This window comes from Panicum virgatum, chromosome 9K, assembly GCF_016808335.1.
Source record: "Panicum virgatum strain AP13 chromosome 9K, P.virgatum_v5, whole genome shotgun sequence".
In the NCBI taxonomy this organism is placed as follows: Eukaryota; Viridiplantae; Streptophyta; class Magnoliopsida; order Poales; family Poaceae; genus Panicum; species Panicum virgatum.
Window position 1 is genome coordinate 43,293,327 of NC_053144.1, and position 17,769 is coordinate 43,311,095.

Sequence of the window (17,769 nt, forward strand, 5' to 3'; positions counted from 1 at the left end):
TTTTGATTCAGATGGCGACTTGTTCCCAGATCTTTTGGGATGAGGAGGGAAATGCTCATACCGATTGTCTGTACTGGGAGGGTTTTCCGAGGATTCTTTGGGATTCACTTCGTATCTTCCACTACCCAGATCCACCCCAGTACACGGGACGCCAGTTTTCGGAGGATGGAATTAAGAAGCAAAGTATAAATGTTTCCGAGTGGATCATAGAGGAGTTCTATGGTTTGAATCTCGACTAGTGGTACCTAAGGATCATCAGCTTAGAAAGCAAATCCTTGATGAAGCACATCTTTCGAAGTTTTCGATTCATCCCGGTGGTACCAAGATGTACCATGATCTCAAACAAAATTTCTGGTGGACTCGAATGAAAAGAGAGATCGCCAGATATGTTTCTGAATGTGATGTTTGTCAAAGAGTTAAAGCTAGTCACTTGAAAGTAGCTGGTACTCTCCAACCTTTATCTATTCCATCCTGGAAATGGGAGGACATCAGTATGGATTTTATCGTTGGTCTACCCACTACTCCTCTTAAGCATGATTCTGTGTGGGTAATCGTTGATAGACTCACCAAGACCGCTCATTTTATTCCAGTACACACAACTTATTCTGCCAAGAGATATGCGGAAATTTATCTCGATCAGATTGTTCGTTTACATGGAATTCCAAAGACGATTATTTCTGATCGCGGGCCTCAGTTTATAGCACGTTTCTGGGAGCAGATGCAAGAATCCCTTGGAACAAAACTGATTCGTAGTTCAGCTTATCATCCACAAACAGATGGGCAAACTGAACGCATCAATCAAATCCTTGAAGACATGTTGAGGGCATGTACTATTCAATATGGCAAGAACTGGGTTAAGTGCCTAGCACTGGCAGAGTTTTCATACAATAACAGTTATCAATCCAGCTTGCAAATGGCACCATTTGAAGCATTATATGGTCGAAGGTGTCGAACTCCTTTGAATTGGTCACAAGCTGGGGAACGCAAAATTTTTGGGCCAGATTTAGTCTCGGAGGCAGAGGAGCAAGTCAGAGTTATCCAGGTTAATCTTAAAGCAGCCCAATCAAGACAGAAAAGTTATGCACACAAAAGAAGAGATCCTTTGCAATTCGAGGTAGGGGACTTTGTATATTTGCGAGTATCTCCTACTAAAGGTGTTCAACATTTTGGCTTAAAAGGGAAATTAGCACCCCGATACATTGGACCATTTGAAATTATCGAAACTTGTGGACCCGTTGCCTACCGACTCCGTCTTCCATCTCAGTTGGCTGCCGTTCATGATGTCTTCCATGTCTCACAACTTCGGAAGTGCACCAGGGTACCTACTGAAATCCTTGAACCACAGGATATCGAGATTGAATCCGATCTATCTTATACGGAGTATCCAATCAAGATTCTTGACACCAAAGAAAGAAGTACTAGAAGGGAGAAAGTTAAAATGTACAAAATCCAGTGGAATCAGCATACTGTAGAAGAAGCTACTTAGGAGACTGAAAATTTTCTCCAACGAAACTTTCCCGATTTTCTTAGAACCAATCCAGGTATCAAATCTTTGCATCCTTTTCTTCCTGTAATCTCGAGACGAGATTCCTTTTAGGGGGGAAGGCTGTAACACCCCAGGTGTCTGCACAGTAATTAATTAGGTGTCTGCACAGTAATTGTGTAGGTTTGCTATGCATCATGCGCTTGAATTACTTAAAAAGTATCTTTTTGTAATTACGAAAGGTTATATGTGTAATTATGAATTTATGCAAGGTCCTTTATATAGTTAAATATGAATATAGCTTTTGTGGAGGGTGTTTTTGTAAAATTTCAGTGCATTTAATGCATGGCAGCCATTTTTGCTTTTGAGTCTAGTGTTGAAGTGAATTTGCTTTGAAAAAGACAAATTTCCTAGAATTCAAAATCTCTTCAATGATTTTAATTTTAGCTCTTGAATCTTTGGTCAAATAAATTTTTGCACAACATCAAAGTTGTAGATCCTGAAAAGTTGAACAACTTTCATGTTGGGCACTTTTCCATTTGAGCTTTGGTTTAAAAGTTATCACTGGTTTACAGTTTAGTCCCTGGAATTTTTGGTAATTACAAATCGGCCCTTATCACCATCTCCCACCTCCCTGCTCTGCTTCCCGTCGCCGGCCACCGACAGCGCCGCCCGCCGGCGCCTTCCCGGCTTTCCCGGCCATTACTTCGCCGTGCGCTGGCACCCACGCGTCGCGGACGACCTCCTCCACCGCCCTCTAGCCTCGCGCTGGAGCTCCTCAGCCGTGCCACGCACCCCCGCCGCTTCCAGAACCGCCCCGACGGCCGCCACCGCGACGCCGCCGTGGAACGGCCGCTGCAGAGCACGCCGCCCTCTTCTAGCGAGCGCCCGAGCACTACCCCTATCCCAGGACTCGATTTCGTGCATCTCTTTGCTCTATCCTCGCTCCCACGCCGCAGAACACCACCGCCGCCCCGCTTGAACCCCGGCAAGCTCCACCCCGCCGCGGAGCCGCCACTGCAGGCCCGCTCCACCCCTACAGCCCCCACCTTTAGCGTCGCCTCGTCCTAGCGCAGCTCCCAGGCCACTTCCCCTCACCCGAACACCACCGGAGCCACCCCGCCGCCGTGCTCCGAGCCCGCAAGCCGCCGCTCGCCGTCGACACCCCCTCTCCGACCACCCTAGCCTCGATTCCAAGCACCCAGAGGTGCGCCTTGAACCCGTGAAGCTCCCACACCCCTCCACCCTCGCCGCCGGTGAGCCCCTCGCCGGGAAACCGCCGGTCAAACCCCGCCTCCCCTCTCTGACCCGGCCAGGGACGTCGGTGTTAGAATTTGGAAAAGCCCAGGGGGCTGTCTGCGAAGCTCTAGACTCAGAGGAATAGTGCTCTAAGGACTTGTTTGTAATAGTTTGCTGTGATCTTTGAAATTCAATATCAATTTGTAGAAAATTCGTAAAATAGCAAATCTTGATGTTTTGGAATCCTCTTGAAGAGCTCTATGCAGTAGAACCATAATATGTTAGGCTTTAGTTACAAGTTTTTGCTGTAGATTTTGATTTGTGTTATTAGGTATATAAATACTTGTTCATTAATCTTTTTCTTATCTGATGCTTGAAAGCTTTTATTGCTCTGAAATTTTTGTGGTGGTTGAATCATGTTACACTAGTTTTTCTATAAAAATTTCATGATCAGTTCTTTGTTGTAGCTATTTATTTGATTTAATCCTTGTTTAGTATACTTTATTTATGATAAATAGTTTATGTTCTTGTTAAATCCTGAAATTATTCCTGAGTGTTCATCTGGAGAATATTAGCTTGTCCAGGAAGTTTGAGCCTTAGTTCATGACTAGAACAGGAGCTAAATTTGAATCTTGCTAAACTGATGTCTGTTTTGTTTATTTTCTCAGTATTAATTTCTTGTAGATAAAATCATGAAAAATTCACAGTAGATAAATCATCCCTGTGTAGATCTCGTGTTAAATTTTGAGCCTCTGCTTGTCTCTAGTTTGATCGGTATAATTCAAGCTTGTACTAGGTGTTGCCTGCATAAATGATTTATTGTGTTTACATGGTTAAATGTTTTGGCATGATTTTTACAGGGTAGATTACTTTGTTCATGTTCTGTTTAGTGGAATTTTTGTAGAATTTATTACTATTTGTACTCTGATTTGTTGATTTTTTTGCAAACCATGACTTAATTGTATAGGAAATCACCACTACTCATTTTATGAAGTTAGTTAGCTTCTTTTGTGCTGTTGATCATGATGCCTTGTGTAGTTAGATTTGTTATTTGACTACTCTATAAACGATTGCCCATGTGTGTTTTTAATATTGTTCTTGCATTACATATAGATACGACTACTTTGTCGGACGGGACGTACGAGTTGATTCCGGAGTCTGACGGAGGTGATCTTGAAGCTCAAGTAAACACTGCGGAACTAACTGAAGCCCCGGACCAAAGTTCGGAAGAGCCTAGGGCTGAAATAGTTAGCAACTACCGAGAAGGCAAGCCCCGGACATAACCTATATTTCAAATTTATATCATTTACTATATTACTTACTTGTGCATTTACAGTTCTTAGGATTTGAATTGAAACCCTAGATGCATGATCCTAGGAACCTATGTACTGAACACTAGACCTGAGTTCGACTACTTGCTAAGCTTATAGGACCGGTAAAAGTCGAGTGATTGCCTGTCACTCGCGAGCTTTATAGGAATTGATTGTTTACTTTCTGTCATCAATATAAGGACGACGGACGGGGTTGTGTTCGATTTCATGATCTTATGTGAGACCCCGTCTGTGTTGATGAACTTGCTAAGGTCGCGGTGTGTGGTAGTGCCGGTTATGTTTTTGAAAGTACTAGTCACATGCCGTAAATATGGTACGCGGCAAGCCTAGTAGCCGATTGGACCGGGGAGTGGATATACCTCCCACTCTCTCTTAGGAGTAGGTTTTATTTTATGTTGCGCAACACTATGACTTCTAGGGACAAGGTTCGGCCTTGGAGCCCTGTAGTCGGGGAGAGTGACACTATCCACAAGCCGGAAAGAAAGGTCAACGGTTGTTTGGGAATGACCCGACGGTGTTCCAGACGTGTGTGCTAGGTTGTCCTTGCAAGGTTGAATTTCGATTCAGAATCGTCCGCCTCTCACGATGAAATGAGACTGCTTGATTGATCTGCCACACAGAGTAACAAGAGCAACAATATTATGATCAATCTTGATGTTTGCTTAGATTTCTACCATGATTGGATAGTAGCTGCTTACATAGAATGGTTAATCAACTAGAATCTTGAAGCTAAAACTTGAAAGTAAGGACATACTCTTTATTGCTTTTCAGCAAAAGGAAAACCAGAGCCTCACAAAGCCTTGCACAGTCTAGCTAAAGTGGGCTACTTATACCCGTTGACGGTTAAGTCTTGCTGAGTATTAGAATACTCAGCCTTGCTGTTGAAACTCTTTTTCAGGTTTGAGTTTTGAGGATCAGATCGCTAGCTTGACCTATCCTTGCTCGTTGCATCCTGGCTGGTCTGTAGAATGGGATACGTCTTCGGCCGGCAATGACTATGACGAGTGATACCATGCTTGGGCTAGCTTGGTATACTTTTGCGACGTGTTGTAGTCATCGTGTTTCATCTTCCGCTGTTTAGACTCTGAACTTATAATCATAACTTGTATAACTGTTCTATTTAAGTTGGCTTTGTAATAATGTTTTTAACTGGTATGTAATCGTTATTATGCCTGAGTTGTAAAATTGTGGTTGTAATATCTCTGAACTCGCCTTCGTGCGGGGTATGCTTGTTCGATCCGTGAATCGGTGGTTGTATCGGGACGTTACCCGACAGACCAAAAATTGTTCCGTTTGAAGTGCGTTTAAGCTAATGTTGCCTTTATGGTGATGGTTTACGCACTTGAGCCGGGATAATTTAGGCGATTCTGCCACAGAACGTTTCCCCCAACTCCCCCCAAAAGGCCGGATTTGGGGGGGGATCTGTAGGGTGGGGCGGCCATCGGCGACGAACTGCTGCTGCTCTGGTCGGGGAGGAGTGAGGGAAAGAAAGGGAGAGTGGGGGAGAGGAGGCCGGCGCGGGCCCAAGACAATGGCCTTGTCGCGCCAGCCCGCATGGCGCGATAGGCTTGTCGCGCCAGTGCATGTGGCGCGACAGAGAGGGCCACGTCAACGCAAACGCGGCGCAGCGCTGGCACGGCTGCTAGCGTGGCCACACTGTCGCGCCACATGCACTGGCACGACAGAGGCTATCTGTTGCGCCAGAACCAGTGGCGCGACCAAACGGGCTACACCTTGCAATTAAAAACCAATACGGGTTAAATTTAAAATATTATTAAAAAAAGGTTAAAAATTAAAAAAAATTCGTTACGTTGCCATATGCCGGTGGTATTTGGTTCTATGCGAGTTCTTGATTAGTATTTGGTCTGGGCTACGTGCCTTGCGGTCATCGTCTTCTGGATAATGAAACCTGCTGCCCTGAGCATTCTTCTGTCAAGTTGGGCTGAACGTTCATGGACTGCAAACTCTTTTTTTTTTAAAAAAAAACTATGGACTGGGATGCCCGGGGGAACAGCAATAAACAGTGTTGGTACAGTGCTGCACAGTGTTCCCTCTGCTCCCGCGACTGCTTAAGTTGCAGTCGAAGTAGCGACTGCACAGGAACTCGGTCCCCCAGCTCCATTCAGCGAGCCGACTCGCCCCTCACCGAAGGAACGCCGCCGCGCTGCGCTGCGCGGCAGCCAACCGGCGGCGTTCCATCCTTCCCTGCCGCATGTTGTCCGCGCTTGCAATGCCAGCGACGACGCTTTCGTCCTCGTCCGCTTGCTTCCATGCTCCACCGCCGCTCGCAGGTGAGCGCCGCCGACTTCTTCGCATCCATGCCCCAGCCCCAGCGTCCCTCGCAGCTTGTCGTCTCCGTTGTCTCGCCCCTCAGACGCGCTCTCTTTCTTCCTTTGGTGCGCCCGCCGACCCGGCCATTTCCACCCGTCCTTGTCCTCCACCTCCTACCTGCCGGCACCCGCCTCGGCACCGCCCACGCGCTTCTCCGCGAGATCCAGTGCCCCGGCTGCCCCATCAAGCCCCAGACTTTCCTTCTCCTGCTCAGGCTCTACTGGCGCGGGGCCCTCTACACTCTCGTCGCGGAGGTATTCGATCAAATGCGTCATTGGGGATTCCGTCCCCAATGCCTTGGCCCGGAACGTCGTCCTCGACATCCTTCTCAGGGAAGGCCATCTCGAAACGGATCGGTGCGATGCGCACCCGGCCGGCGCCCAATTACCTCACCTACGCCATCGTGCTCACTCATCGCTGCAGGGCGGGGAACTCAGAAATGCTGCAGCAGGGATTTCAACAAACCGCTGCTTCTCTCACGGCTGTTTTTGCTTGCTGCAGTAAGGCTGGAACCATGTCCGAGCTTCTGCAGCTGCTTGCTTTCGCGCTTGTCTCTGGTTGCAAGCCCACCAAGGCCATGTGGATTTGTTTGATAGCTTGTCTCTGCCGCGAAGGAAGACTAGAGGAGGCTTCTAGCGTGCTGGCAAAGATGGTAGATTCTGGTACCGCTCCTTGTGCGGTCACTTACACGCCACTTGTCAGAGGATTCTTGCGAGCTGGTAGGCATGACAAGGTCAGCGAGCTTTTGAAAATCCATGGCGTCGGCAAGCTGCAGTCCATACATTGTTCTGTATAATGTTCTGATGGATAGCATGGCAATGGAGAGCAGATATGATGAGGCCCCAGATATTTACATGAATATTCATGGCAGCTAGATAAAACCGGATGCATACGCTTCACTTTAGCTCAGTTATTACGGTTCTCATGGGACATAGATCATATTCGCAGATTGTTTCTACCCTCAGAATGTTGGAAATGTGCCCTAGTGTACCTTGAATATTCATAGATGACAACTTATATTGATAAATGCTTATGTGAAGTATTTGTGTTACTTGTATGAATATTCTAAAATATTCCTAGTCGGAGTTCATGTGAGGACACACATGAATATTAGACTAACACATGTATTAGTTGATTGACTACGTTTCAAAAGTCATGGACATGGGGATGTCAAACTAATAATGTGGGCTCATGTGAGACATGAGATTGAACTGACCCAACACGAGATGATGACTTCTCATTACACAATATGTACATTGTGTCCTAAGACCTGAGATCGTCGTATGTACTCAAGATGTGAACCGACTTACTTATGAGACATCAAACGCTGCACCGTAACTGGGTAGTTATAAAGGTGATTTTCGGGTCTGTCAAGAAGCATGCTGTGAGACATAGTCGGTTAAGATGAGATTTGCCCCTCTCTACAAGAGAGATATCTCTGGGCCCCTCGAGTGATTCGGATCAAGAAATGCATGGCCATGCTAGGGTTAAAAGTTAACCAAGGATTCTGAATCATAGGATCGAGAAAGAGTGGTCGGCTTCAAGCAAGACCAAATATCGTGAGGCAAAGGGAACATCATGTATATGATATCGTGGCGGCTCGTCTGATATGATCTTTGTGTGCGTATAGGAGTTGACATGTCTTGCTAGAGGCTACTGTCTACTATTGGGCCGAGTAAGAGTACTCGGACCATGTCTATTCGCATGTGAGCCCATAGGGTCACATACTTAAGGGAAAGAAGTATGATAAGAATGATATCCGAATTAGACTGGACTTAGGTGCACTAATGGGTCTTTTAGGCCCAAAAGGGGGCGCCCAAGGTGGGGCACAAGGCAGCCCACCTAAGGGGCTATATAAAACAGAAGGGGGGCGCCTAAAAAACCCTAATTGGTACTACAGTACCCGCGCATGAACAATACTACACGAGTGAACAGTGCAGTAGCGTCGTAAATAGTGCCGCCCCTCCTGTGCGCCAAGCCCTAGGTCGCCTCCGCGGATCTAGCAGTCCGGATCGCGACGCTTCTTCCCGTACGTGTGGATACATTGGAGGTGCCGCATCTGCTGCACAAGGACGAGCTGTTCGAGAGGAGGTTCACGCAACTGCACTGCCGGCTTCCATCTGCACTACACCGACGCGCTACAGAAGTTCCGCAACCGCACGTCTAGTGGTAATCCCGTGATCTATAACTACAGTAATCCTGATTTATGTGGTAGAAAATTTTTGTTTCTGCTACCCCATATTCCTACACAGAATAATCTTTTGATGATCTTGTGGCCTGCAATTCTGTGCTGAGTGCTCTGTGCAAATCTGGTTTTCCGTCAGAAGCCATCCAATTCTACATTGATAAAATCGATTCACGCATTAAGCTAGACAGCTACACTTACGTCGGATTACTGGATAGTTTGTGCCAGTCAGGAAGGGTATATGATACAATTTATGCCTACCGTGATGTAACTGTGAGCAATCCTGAATCGAATGCCTATGTTCATGCAGGAATCCTCAGCTATAATGTCAGACAGGGCTGGAGCATTTTGGCCTTAAGAACTTTAAGAGAGGCTATACATGCAAATTATGCTCTTGATTCTGTCTGCTACACTATTGTTTTACATGGTCTTTTCCGTGCTCATCTGGTGGAAAGAGACTTGCGGGCTGTTTGAACAGAGGAAGCAATCAGGAGTAGCACCCACACTAGTACATACAGTTTAATGCATCGTGGACTTTGCAGGACCAGGGATCTGCATGCTGTCAAGCAGTTTATGACGGAGATGGAACATGCTGACGTTGAAATGAACAGTATATCATTCAATGCAATCTCAGTCCTTATTAGGTCATGGCGTGTTGGTTCAGCTGCTGCAATGATCGAAGACCTGCTTAATCTAGGCATGAAACCTAGTACCAAAACCTGTTCTTTACCTGCTCAGTCCATTGGCAATAAACTCGTTCTGGAAGTGATGGGTGATGGATCAGAATCATCCAGTGATCTCCTCGTATGCCTTCATTGGCCATATTATGTCAACTAGACTAGTATATTGTTTCTCTCCCAACTACAGTTGGTCATGCACAGCTGCATAATGCTATACAGTACTAAAGGATGATGAATCCGCAATGGTTTTCTGCCTTTTGTAGGTATTATACTGCCCTTAGAAAAAGGTGCTATACCATTTTTCTTGTGATATCCAATAGTAGCTATCATAATTGTTGAATAGTTATTTACCTCAGATATGAGTTTCTTAAATGTTCTACTCTCATGCCACTTTTCTCATTTTTTTCGTAATTTTAGCAGCAACTATTTTATTTAATGTTTAAATGCAGAACACTTAGGCATGATGGTGTCAAATGCGGTAAAATATCCGATGTAGAAAATACTTAACCCCACCCTAGAAGCAGCTCCAACATCTAGTGTCTATATGATCATAAGATGGGTTCATGCTATGGCCATAAATATAACTGTACTTGGACACCAAAAACATGAAGGATGATAATACTATGCCAATACATAGTTGTTTATTCTAGCTATTCTTCTGTTAGCAAAGCCATGAAGAAAGCATATGACTAAATCCCCATTTTGCTTTGTGCTTATTACTCAACCATTATGCTGGCTTAATTTTGGCAACTGGCATCACCAAGGTGGTGTATTCTCCCATGATACTATGCCAATAAATAGTTGATTATGCTAGCGTTGATTATGCTAGCCATTCTTCTGTTAACAAAGCCATGAAGAAAGCATATGACTAAATCCCCATTTTGCCTTGTGCTTATTACTCAACCATTATGCTGGCTTAGTTCTGGCAATTGGCCCATGCTTATTCTCCCATGCTTATTGCTGCAGCTAATTATTGTTTTCATTTTTGCTCTTTCAGTTTGTACTTATCTGACATCCATCTATTAATCACGTGTATTCTTTTTGGAAGATTGGCTACTAGGGTTAAGTGCATGGTGGCAATTGATGTGCATGTATGCCTGTTATGGGTGGCCAGAGGGCCAGCAATCCTTCACATTGGATGTGTAGTTTGTTTGCTAGGATAAATTTTAGGTTGCGAGAGATTAGACCAGTTAATCGGCATCCTTATCTCTCGACGTGAAGGATATAGATAGGCTGGCCCTCCAGCCACCCAAAACAATGCCAACTTTTAATAACTCAAGAACTACATGTAGAAAACTCCTACTGGTTATTTGGTTCATGCTGAAATACTTGGCTCTAATAATGCAGTGATAAAACTGTGTTCTCTTATGTTTTCCGGATTAGTTTGTATCCGGTTCATTGGTTCCTTATTCATGATCATTCAAATTGTAATAATTTGAATGTAACTGTTCTTGATCCTTTAGTTTTACTTTGATACAGGTTGGTGGATATACTGCGATGAAGCAGAGCCATCTGCAAAATATCACTTCGTGCAGGAAATGTAGTCTGGTACTATAAATATCGGATTTTTCGACTTGCACTCTAAACTAATGGAATTTCACTTGATCTCAGAATGTGAAGGTATGCTTTAGATATTTCACAGCTTTCGCTGTCGCATTGTTACTGTGGAATATTATTTTATTATTGTTCATTGAGAAAGTGGCAATTTTCTTTCCACATTGCTGGTATTTATTCTACCCAGATAGTAAAGATCAGCATTGTATTCAATGTTCTTAAGGCGTCGCCTAGGCGCTGAGGCGTGCTCGGGGAGGTAGGCGTCCCCCTCGCCTTGACAGAACGCCTACGGCGTCCGCCTCAGGCGCAAGGCGTCCGCCTGGGCATCAAAAGGCGTCCGCTGGGCGTCCTGGAGGACGAGGCGGGAGCCATACATAGGTGCCGCGTGGGGACTTGAGCGGGACAGGCAGCAATTCGAGGGGCGGGAGGGAATCGGGCGGGAAACTGAGAGCGGGAGGGAATCGGGCACGAAATCGAGCGGCAAAAGCCGAGTCCTGGCTTAATCAAGAGAGGGAAACAAAGAAGAGAGGTGGGAGAACTCACGGTGGTGGCCTGGATCCTCGGCGAGGCGGCGACGGCGACCCTAGCGGTCCCGCGCATCTCCGCGAGGGCCTGTGCGGCCCCGCGTATCTCCACGCGTCCGCGAGACCTGTGCGGCTCGGCGCGGGCCCGCCTCCTCTGCGCCTTCACGTACCCCCACCGCCGAGCCGCGCGCGTGCTCGCTCCTGCGCGGGCCAGTGGAAACCGATGGATCCGAGCAGTCCACGGCCGCGTGCGCCCCTGCCTCCGTGCGCCTCCTCTGCTCATCTGCAATGGCCAGGTAATCCATCTCCAATCTCCGCTGCCTCCGTGCGCCTCCTCTACTCATCTACGGCCTCCTCTGCTAGACTGCAATGGTCAGGTAATCCATCTCCGATCTCCGGTCTTCCCTTCCCTCTACTCTGGTGCTCGTGTGTCCCTTCCCTAGTTCCCTCTACTGCTTGCGCTTGCTGCCTTGCTCTGCTCTATGCCTCTATTGCTTGCTTGAGTGGTGCGTGGCTATGCTCTTCCATCTAAAATCAACTCATCTGTTAGTGGCTCTATGATTTGTGCCTCTTTTATTTACTAATTGAGTCATGTATGGTACAACAGCTCAACAAAGGTATGTATATGCTACTAAATTTTTTTGTTGTTATGGTATATTTAGAATATGTCTATGGCGTCGCCTCGCCACGCGCCTTATACGCCTAGGCGTTGTGAGGGGGGTAGGTCGCCACGAGTCGCCGCAGCGCCTTAAGAACATTGATTGTATGTGTCTGCTACTACTTAGTTAATGGCGCTAGTCTTCATAGTAGAAAGACACAAATAATGACATTGTACTCAACAGTGAAAAACTTTGTAGAGTAATATTATTAACAATGCTAACACATTACACCTTTTGGGCACATGATTCAACACATTAACAATGCTAACACATTAACAATGCTAAAGAAATAAAAAATCAGAAAGAATCAAAACAGTGGTTCCATCTTTTGATTACTAGAATGATTACTAGAATAGATATATATATGTATATATCCTATGTCTTCCTCTTCCATCTTTTGACTGAGCTGCAAAGTAACCCATTGTCTAAATCACAGGGTATTCTTTAGGTATGCTGCAAAACCTGAATGTCATTAGGTTGCGTTCAGTAATTTCCTGTATCCATCCAGTAAGAGCTATAGATTTGAACACAATCTGTGTCATGGGAAAGAAAACGACCCGCCGAACTGCGAGTTGGCAGCTTGTGATGGAGGTTTGATCGCAATCCAGAGCAATGAGATGGTGATGGAAACGAGTCCAGACCAGACATACACAATAGTGGGTGTCCTTCCTCTCCTGCCCATGAGCCCCTTTGCAAATGGATATAAATGAGCAAGCACCCAGAAGCTGAAAAACACTCCACCAAGAAGCTTGCTCCATTGTGGAATTGTGCTGTAAATCGTTCGGCTGAAGCCAACAGCAATAGCAACAAGGTTGATCATGATGATGGTGAGGGGTGGTATCATTAATGATGTCCATTTCACTATGTAGAGTTCTGCAAATTCATCCTCTACATCATCACCCACTTGCTTTGAAGTGAGTGTAAATGAGATTTCAATCCCTGCAATCACTTTCAGGAGACCTTGCAGCACAGCAGCCAGGTGCGCACTAGTTCCACCAATGAGCCAGAATTGTTCGTTTCGCCACCACTCCTCAAGTGCAATGCCAGACCACTTGATTTCCAACATGGCCAGGAGGCAAAGAGTGATGGTGATGATAAGTAGGTATGTCAGGAAGGTGACATTGAGTGTTTGCACAATGAACTGTCCTGAGAAGAGGGAGAGTGCTGGAAGGAAGCAGTAAACAATGAGGAAGATGGATGTGAAGGGATATATACCAACATTGAGGTACGCAATCCTTTGAAGAACCTGTGGACACAGAAAATTGGTCATTCTTTTGGATTAAGAATCAACATTACATTAGTAAGGGATAGTAATGCTTGAGGGGCATCTAGTGCAAACCTTCATCTTGGAGCTGGCGAACAATGCATTGTTACGGGAGAAGAAGATTTCAACAGAACCAGTGGCCCATCGAAGCACCTGATGAAGGCGGTCAGTAAGGTTGATAGGGGCAGTGCCACGGAAGGCATCACGCTGTGTGACACAGTAAACCGACTTCCATCCACGATTATGCATGCGGTACCCTGTCACAACATCCTCAGTGACAGACCCATAGATCCACCCCACCCTTATACCCCATTCTGTCTTCTCCTCGTACCAACATGAGATCACACTGATTGCTTCTGCTACGATGGATGCATCTAGCACATCACGAAGGATCGTTAGAGCACCAGGTGGACGCCCATTCTTGACAGATGGATGGTCAGCCAAGGGTCTTCCCTGGAATTCCGCTACTGGAATGGAGTCAATCAGAAAGCTTGAATTTCCAAACTTCTTGGGGAACGTTGCGAGGTTCATGCTATCACCATCAAAATCACCCATGCGAAGAGCCATTGTTTCCTCAGGGTTAGCATTGGAAGCTGATGCCTTCCGGCGGCGTGGGAGACAGCAACTGCAGAATCGTGGGCTGTGATCCTTGGAACGAGGTGGGTCAAAGCCATAAAGGGCAATTCGACGGAAGAGGCATCCAGTACCAACGTACACTGGTCCTTGCAGACCATCAAGTGCACGCATGTTGATATCAAAGAACACTGTATTGTGGTTGGCATAACGATCAGAAGGGTCAATACCTTCAAACCGCTGAGGGAACTGCACATAGCAGAGGCGGTCACCACCACGGTCCATCATGAAGCACATCCCCTCCCTTAAGGCCTTTGAGTTGTAGACATAGTGATCACAGTCCAGATTAAGAATGAATGGACCATTGGACATGATTGCTGATGCACGGACCAGTGCATTCATAGCACCTGCTTTCTTATTGTGATCATATCCTGGGCGCTTCTCTCTTGATACATACACCAGCATTGGAAGCCTGGTATCCACTCCTGCGAAGTCAAGAGGTGACTTTTCATTGATGTTCCCATACATCGGCATGTCACTTGGTGGTTTCAGCATAACCTGAGGTACAGAAGAATGCATATGTTAGTATAGTTCTAGACCAGATGGAGGTGATACATGATTGTGATGGAAGCAGCACCTGTATGATTCCTGCGTGATCTCCTCGGGCATGATCCTGTGAGGGTTGGAGCCATGTACCAGGCCAGTGAGTGCCATCAGCCATCCATGTTGCCTTGGGAATCTTCACAGGCTCAAATGGTTCATCACCTCCAGCCTTCATCTTTTCCCTCTGAAGGTTCATTGCCTGGATCTCTTCACGGGCATGGTACGCATCAGAGCGACGGCGGATGGCATCTGGCAGGCCATTAACACGGACCTTGAACTCATCATATTCACGCTTGATCCGCCTTCTGTCCTTGACAAAGTTCGGCTTCACCTTGTTCTTGAAGGGATCTCTCTTCAGGTTGAAATAGCTGTCAGGGTTCCTGGGTTCTATGTCATGCTTCCTGCAGAATGGCACCCAGAGATTGGCAAAGCTCGCTGCTTCAGCCATCGCTTCGAAGGTGAGTAATGCCCCTCCGTCATCTGACACGTAACATGCAAGCTTTTCAACAGGGTAGTCAGCTGCGAGGATGGAGAGAATTGTGTTTGCAGTGACCAAGACTGGCTCCTTCTCTGGATCAGCAGTTGACACAAAGATGTCGATTCCAGGGAGATCGGATTTGCCTGTTGGATTGTTAGGTGTGGGCATCTCAAATTTCTCCTTCAGCACAGAGAGGTCTGTTGCGCGGCTGATAGGGCACAGCTTTGGAAGCTGGTCCAGTACCCATGAGAAGGCAAACCAGAGCTCACAGACAATTGACATTCCCCAGAGCCAAATGGCGTCCTGGTTTTGGTGCTTGATACGCCACATGAGGAAGAAGGCCAGGGCGACCAATCGGATTAAGACGAGGAGCCTGCATGCGAGGAACAGTGTGAACAGCAAGACAAAGAAGACCGGTGCAACATAGTGGCAATGTAGCAGCAGAGACCATCGTCATGTTTTTAAGTGCAGCAATATAATTCAATACTAGTACAGTACAATGTTAGACTTTTTTGGTATTTTATCCCTCAACATTATTTTAGCATAAATGTATAATCATAGGTATATAGTAGAAATAATAGGCTTTGTTCGGGAGCGCAACTAGAGTGCAAATAAATGTAGTGACCTTGTATCCTGTAAATTAAATTCTGTCCAGTTGCATGCAAAATGCCCCGGCTATTCTCATTATTGTTCTATTTTTTGTTAGAAATGCATTGTTAACTGTGGATATGTATACAAGATATGTTATTTCAGGTAAACAAAACTGTTGCCATTTGTTATAGTAAGATAAGAATGCAAGAGATGAATGATAACGATGATCACCTGTAAGGACTGATGACGGCAGCTGGAACCCTGAGTTTGCGGGTGAGCGGGCGCCATGGTTTGGTCAAGAGCTCCTTGGGGTGCCCAGGTCCAGGTGGGGCGCCGCCGTCGGCGTCATCGTCGGCGCCGTCCTGGTGCCAGATGGCGTTGCCGTAGCCATAGGTGCCCTTGGTTTCGAAGAGCCAGCGGTTGTGGTCGAACTCGTCGGACTGGTTGGCGTTGGTCTGCTTGACCAGCGACAGGCGCCTCTCCATCTTGTGGCCGTTGGCGCCGGCGGGCCCTCGGGGCAGCGAGAGCGCCCTGGTGACCTCGGCCCCGCCGGCGAGGTCCTCCCACTCGGTGTTCTTGTAGGGCTCCTTGCAGCCCGGGCAGGCGGCGCCGCCGGCCTTGACGGCGTCCGTGAAGCAGTCGACGCAGATCCTGAAGTCGCACTCGCAGGGGAGCACGACGTCGCCGCGGGCGTCGCGCATGGCCCTGGCGTCGCAGCCCTCGACCATGCAGGCGCCGGCGCCCTTGTTGGCGCCGCCGCGGCGGCCATCCTGCTTGTCCATGACGTGCGCGCGGGTGACGCTGTTGAAGCCGCCGGTGAAGAGCGAGCCGGAAACGTAGCGCTCCTCGGCCCTGGCGGCGGCGGCGGCGCCGCCGTCCTCGTCCTCCATGGGCTGGTTGTCGGGCGTCATGGGGATGTGGACGTGGTAGTCCTGAAAGTCGACGCTGCTGATCTCCGAGTCCAGGTCGTCGCGCGAGTAGCTGATGAAGCGCCCGGAGTCGGTCCGGCGGCCGAAGACGACCGTCGGCGCCGCGGCGGGCGCGGCGGGCGGCTTGCCGGCGCCGCCTTGCGCCGGCATGCGGCTGGAGCCGCTGTTCTTGAGGATCCCCTTGGACGCCATGGTGGCTCTCGAGGACAGTTGCTGGCCTCGGTCCCCTCGTTCACAGCTCGGAGTGGTTTCGCTGCGAGGCTATGGCGATCTGCAGAATCCGATTTGCCGGAACCAAGGATGGAAAACTTTTGGTGTGAGCAGAGCCGTCGCACAAGCGAAATGCGCGTGCAATGGAAGGATTGAATTTGACATGAAAAAGGAAAGCGGCCAAGGGCGATTGGCTCGTGATGAAGACTTGCTATGCATGCTGCGTGAGCGATGATGCAGCAAGAAAGCATGAATGCAGCAGCAGATGGAGTAGCCTGCCTGCTGATGCGTAGCAGAAGTAAACACAAAATGGCAGAAACTGGAGGAATTAATCTAGCACTCGTACTCCTATGAGACTTTTACTGGTAACTCTGTTTCTGAATTTGTTTGCAGAAACAGAGATGGAGAGAGATCAGAGCAGAGCAGAGCACGGAGCGATCCATGACAACATCATACTCGTAGAAAGAGCACATCGTAGGAGTGGATTCACATTAGGAACCAACTAGCAGAAAGCGGCTTACCTTCTGTTCATCATCTGACGACTTGACGAGAGGAATGCATCAGAGGACAGGACGATTGATTGATCTCGCAGAGGGAGACCAAGTCCAAACGGGTAAGAAAGCTGAAGCTTGAACCTGTCCAATGCAATGGATCACTTCAGCAGGCGTCGGTCAATCTTGCAGCAGCAGCAAACAAGGGTTGGGAGGCTGTGGACGATGTGCGTGCGGCGCCCATGGCAAAGCCAGCTGCCCCCCGGCGTGGTTATTTGAATGGCTGGAACTGGAGCTGGAGCCCAAGGGGTTCGTTCATCCCTGATTGGTTTGGTAGGGGGAGGGGAGGCGCCGGAGAGGAAGCGGGGTGGGGCGCACGACACCACCGCGCGCGCCAAATAAGCGGCAACGACCCTGATCGGTGCTCTGGCTGCCATGTGGGGCCCTCTGCCCAACCGTACAGGTTTCCAGTCTGAATGTGCTCGTTTCCAGACTTCAGGCTCCTCGATGCACGGGGTAATTAGTACTAATCCCTATAGACAGCCATTCTGAGCAGTTCACTCTTTTTTTTTTCATTTTCACACCTGATAACTTCACCTGTACTGCGTCACCGTCATTCAGGTGAATGATTGGGCGCCGGCCCA

General features: G+C 47.7%; 1 protein-coding gene and 1 pseudogene across 1 annotated transcript; one reads left to right on the plus strand and one right to left on the minus strand.

Annotated features, from left to right (window-relative positions):
* The first annotated feature begins 6,041 nt into the window (after positions 1-6,041).
* LOC120648018 lies at positions 6,042-12,554 on the plus strand (annotated as a pseudogene).
* LOC120651521 (cellulose synthase-like protein D1) lies at positions 12,170-16,688 on the minus strand. Its single transcript, XM_039929013.1, has 4 exons — positions 15,727-16,688; positions 14,461-15,277; positions 13,326-14,381; positions 12,170-13,232 (listed from the first exon to the last, which is right to left on the minus strand). The coding sequence occupies exons 1-4, from the start codon at positions 16,614-16,616 to the stop codon at positions 12,525-12,527; spliced, it is 3,471 nt and encodes a 1,156-aa protein (XP_039784947.1). The 5' UTR covers positions 16,617-16,688; the 3' UTR covers positions 12,170-12,524.
* Between the last annotated feature and the right edge of the window lie 1,081 nt (positions 16,689-17,769).

Coding starts and splice junctions, on each gene's coding strand:
- LOC120651521 (XM_039929013.1), bottom strand. CDS start 16,616: ATGGCGTCCAAGGGGATCCTCAAGAACAGCGGCTCCAGCCGCATGCCG. Junction 15,278..15,726: donor GCCGTCATCAGTCCTTACAG/GTGATCATCGTT, acceptor CCTCGCATGCAG/GCTCCTCGTCTTAATCCGAT. Junction 13,233..13,325: donor TCGCCAGCTCCAAGATGAAG/GTTTGCACTAGA, acceptor CTGTGTCCACAG/GTTCTTCAAAGGATTGCGTA.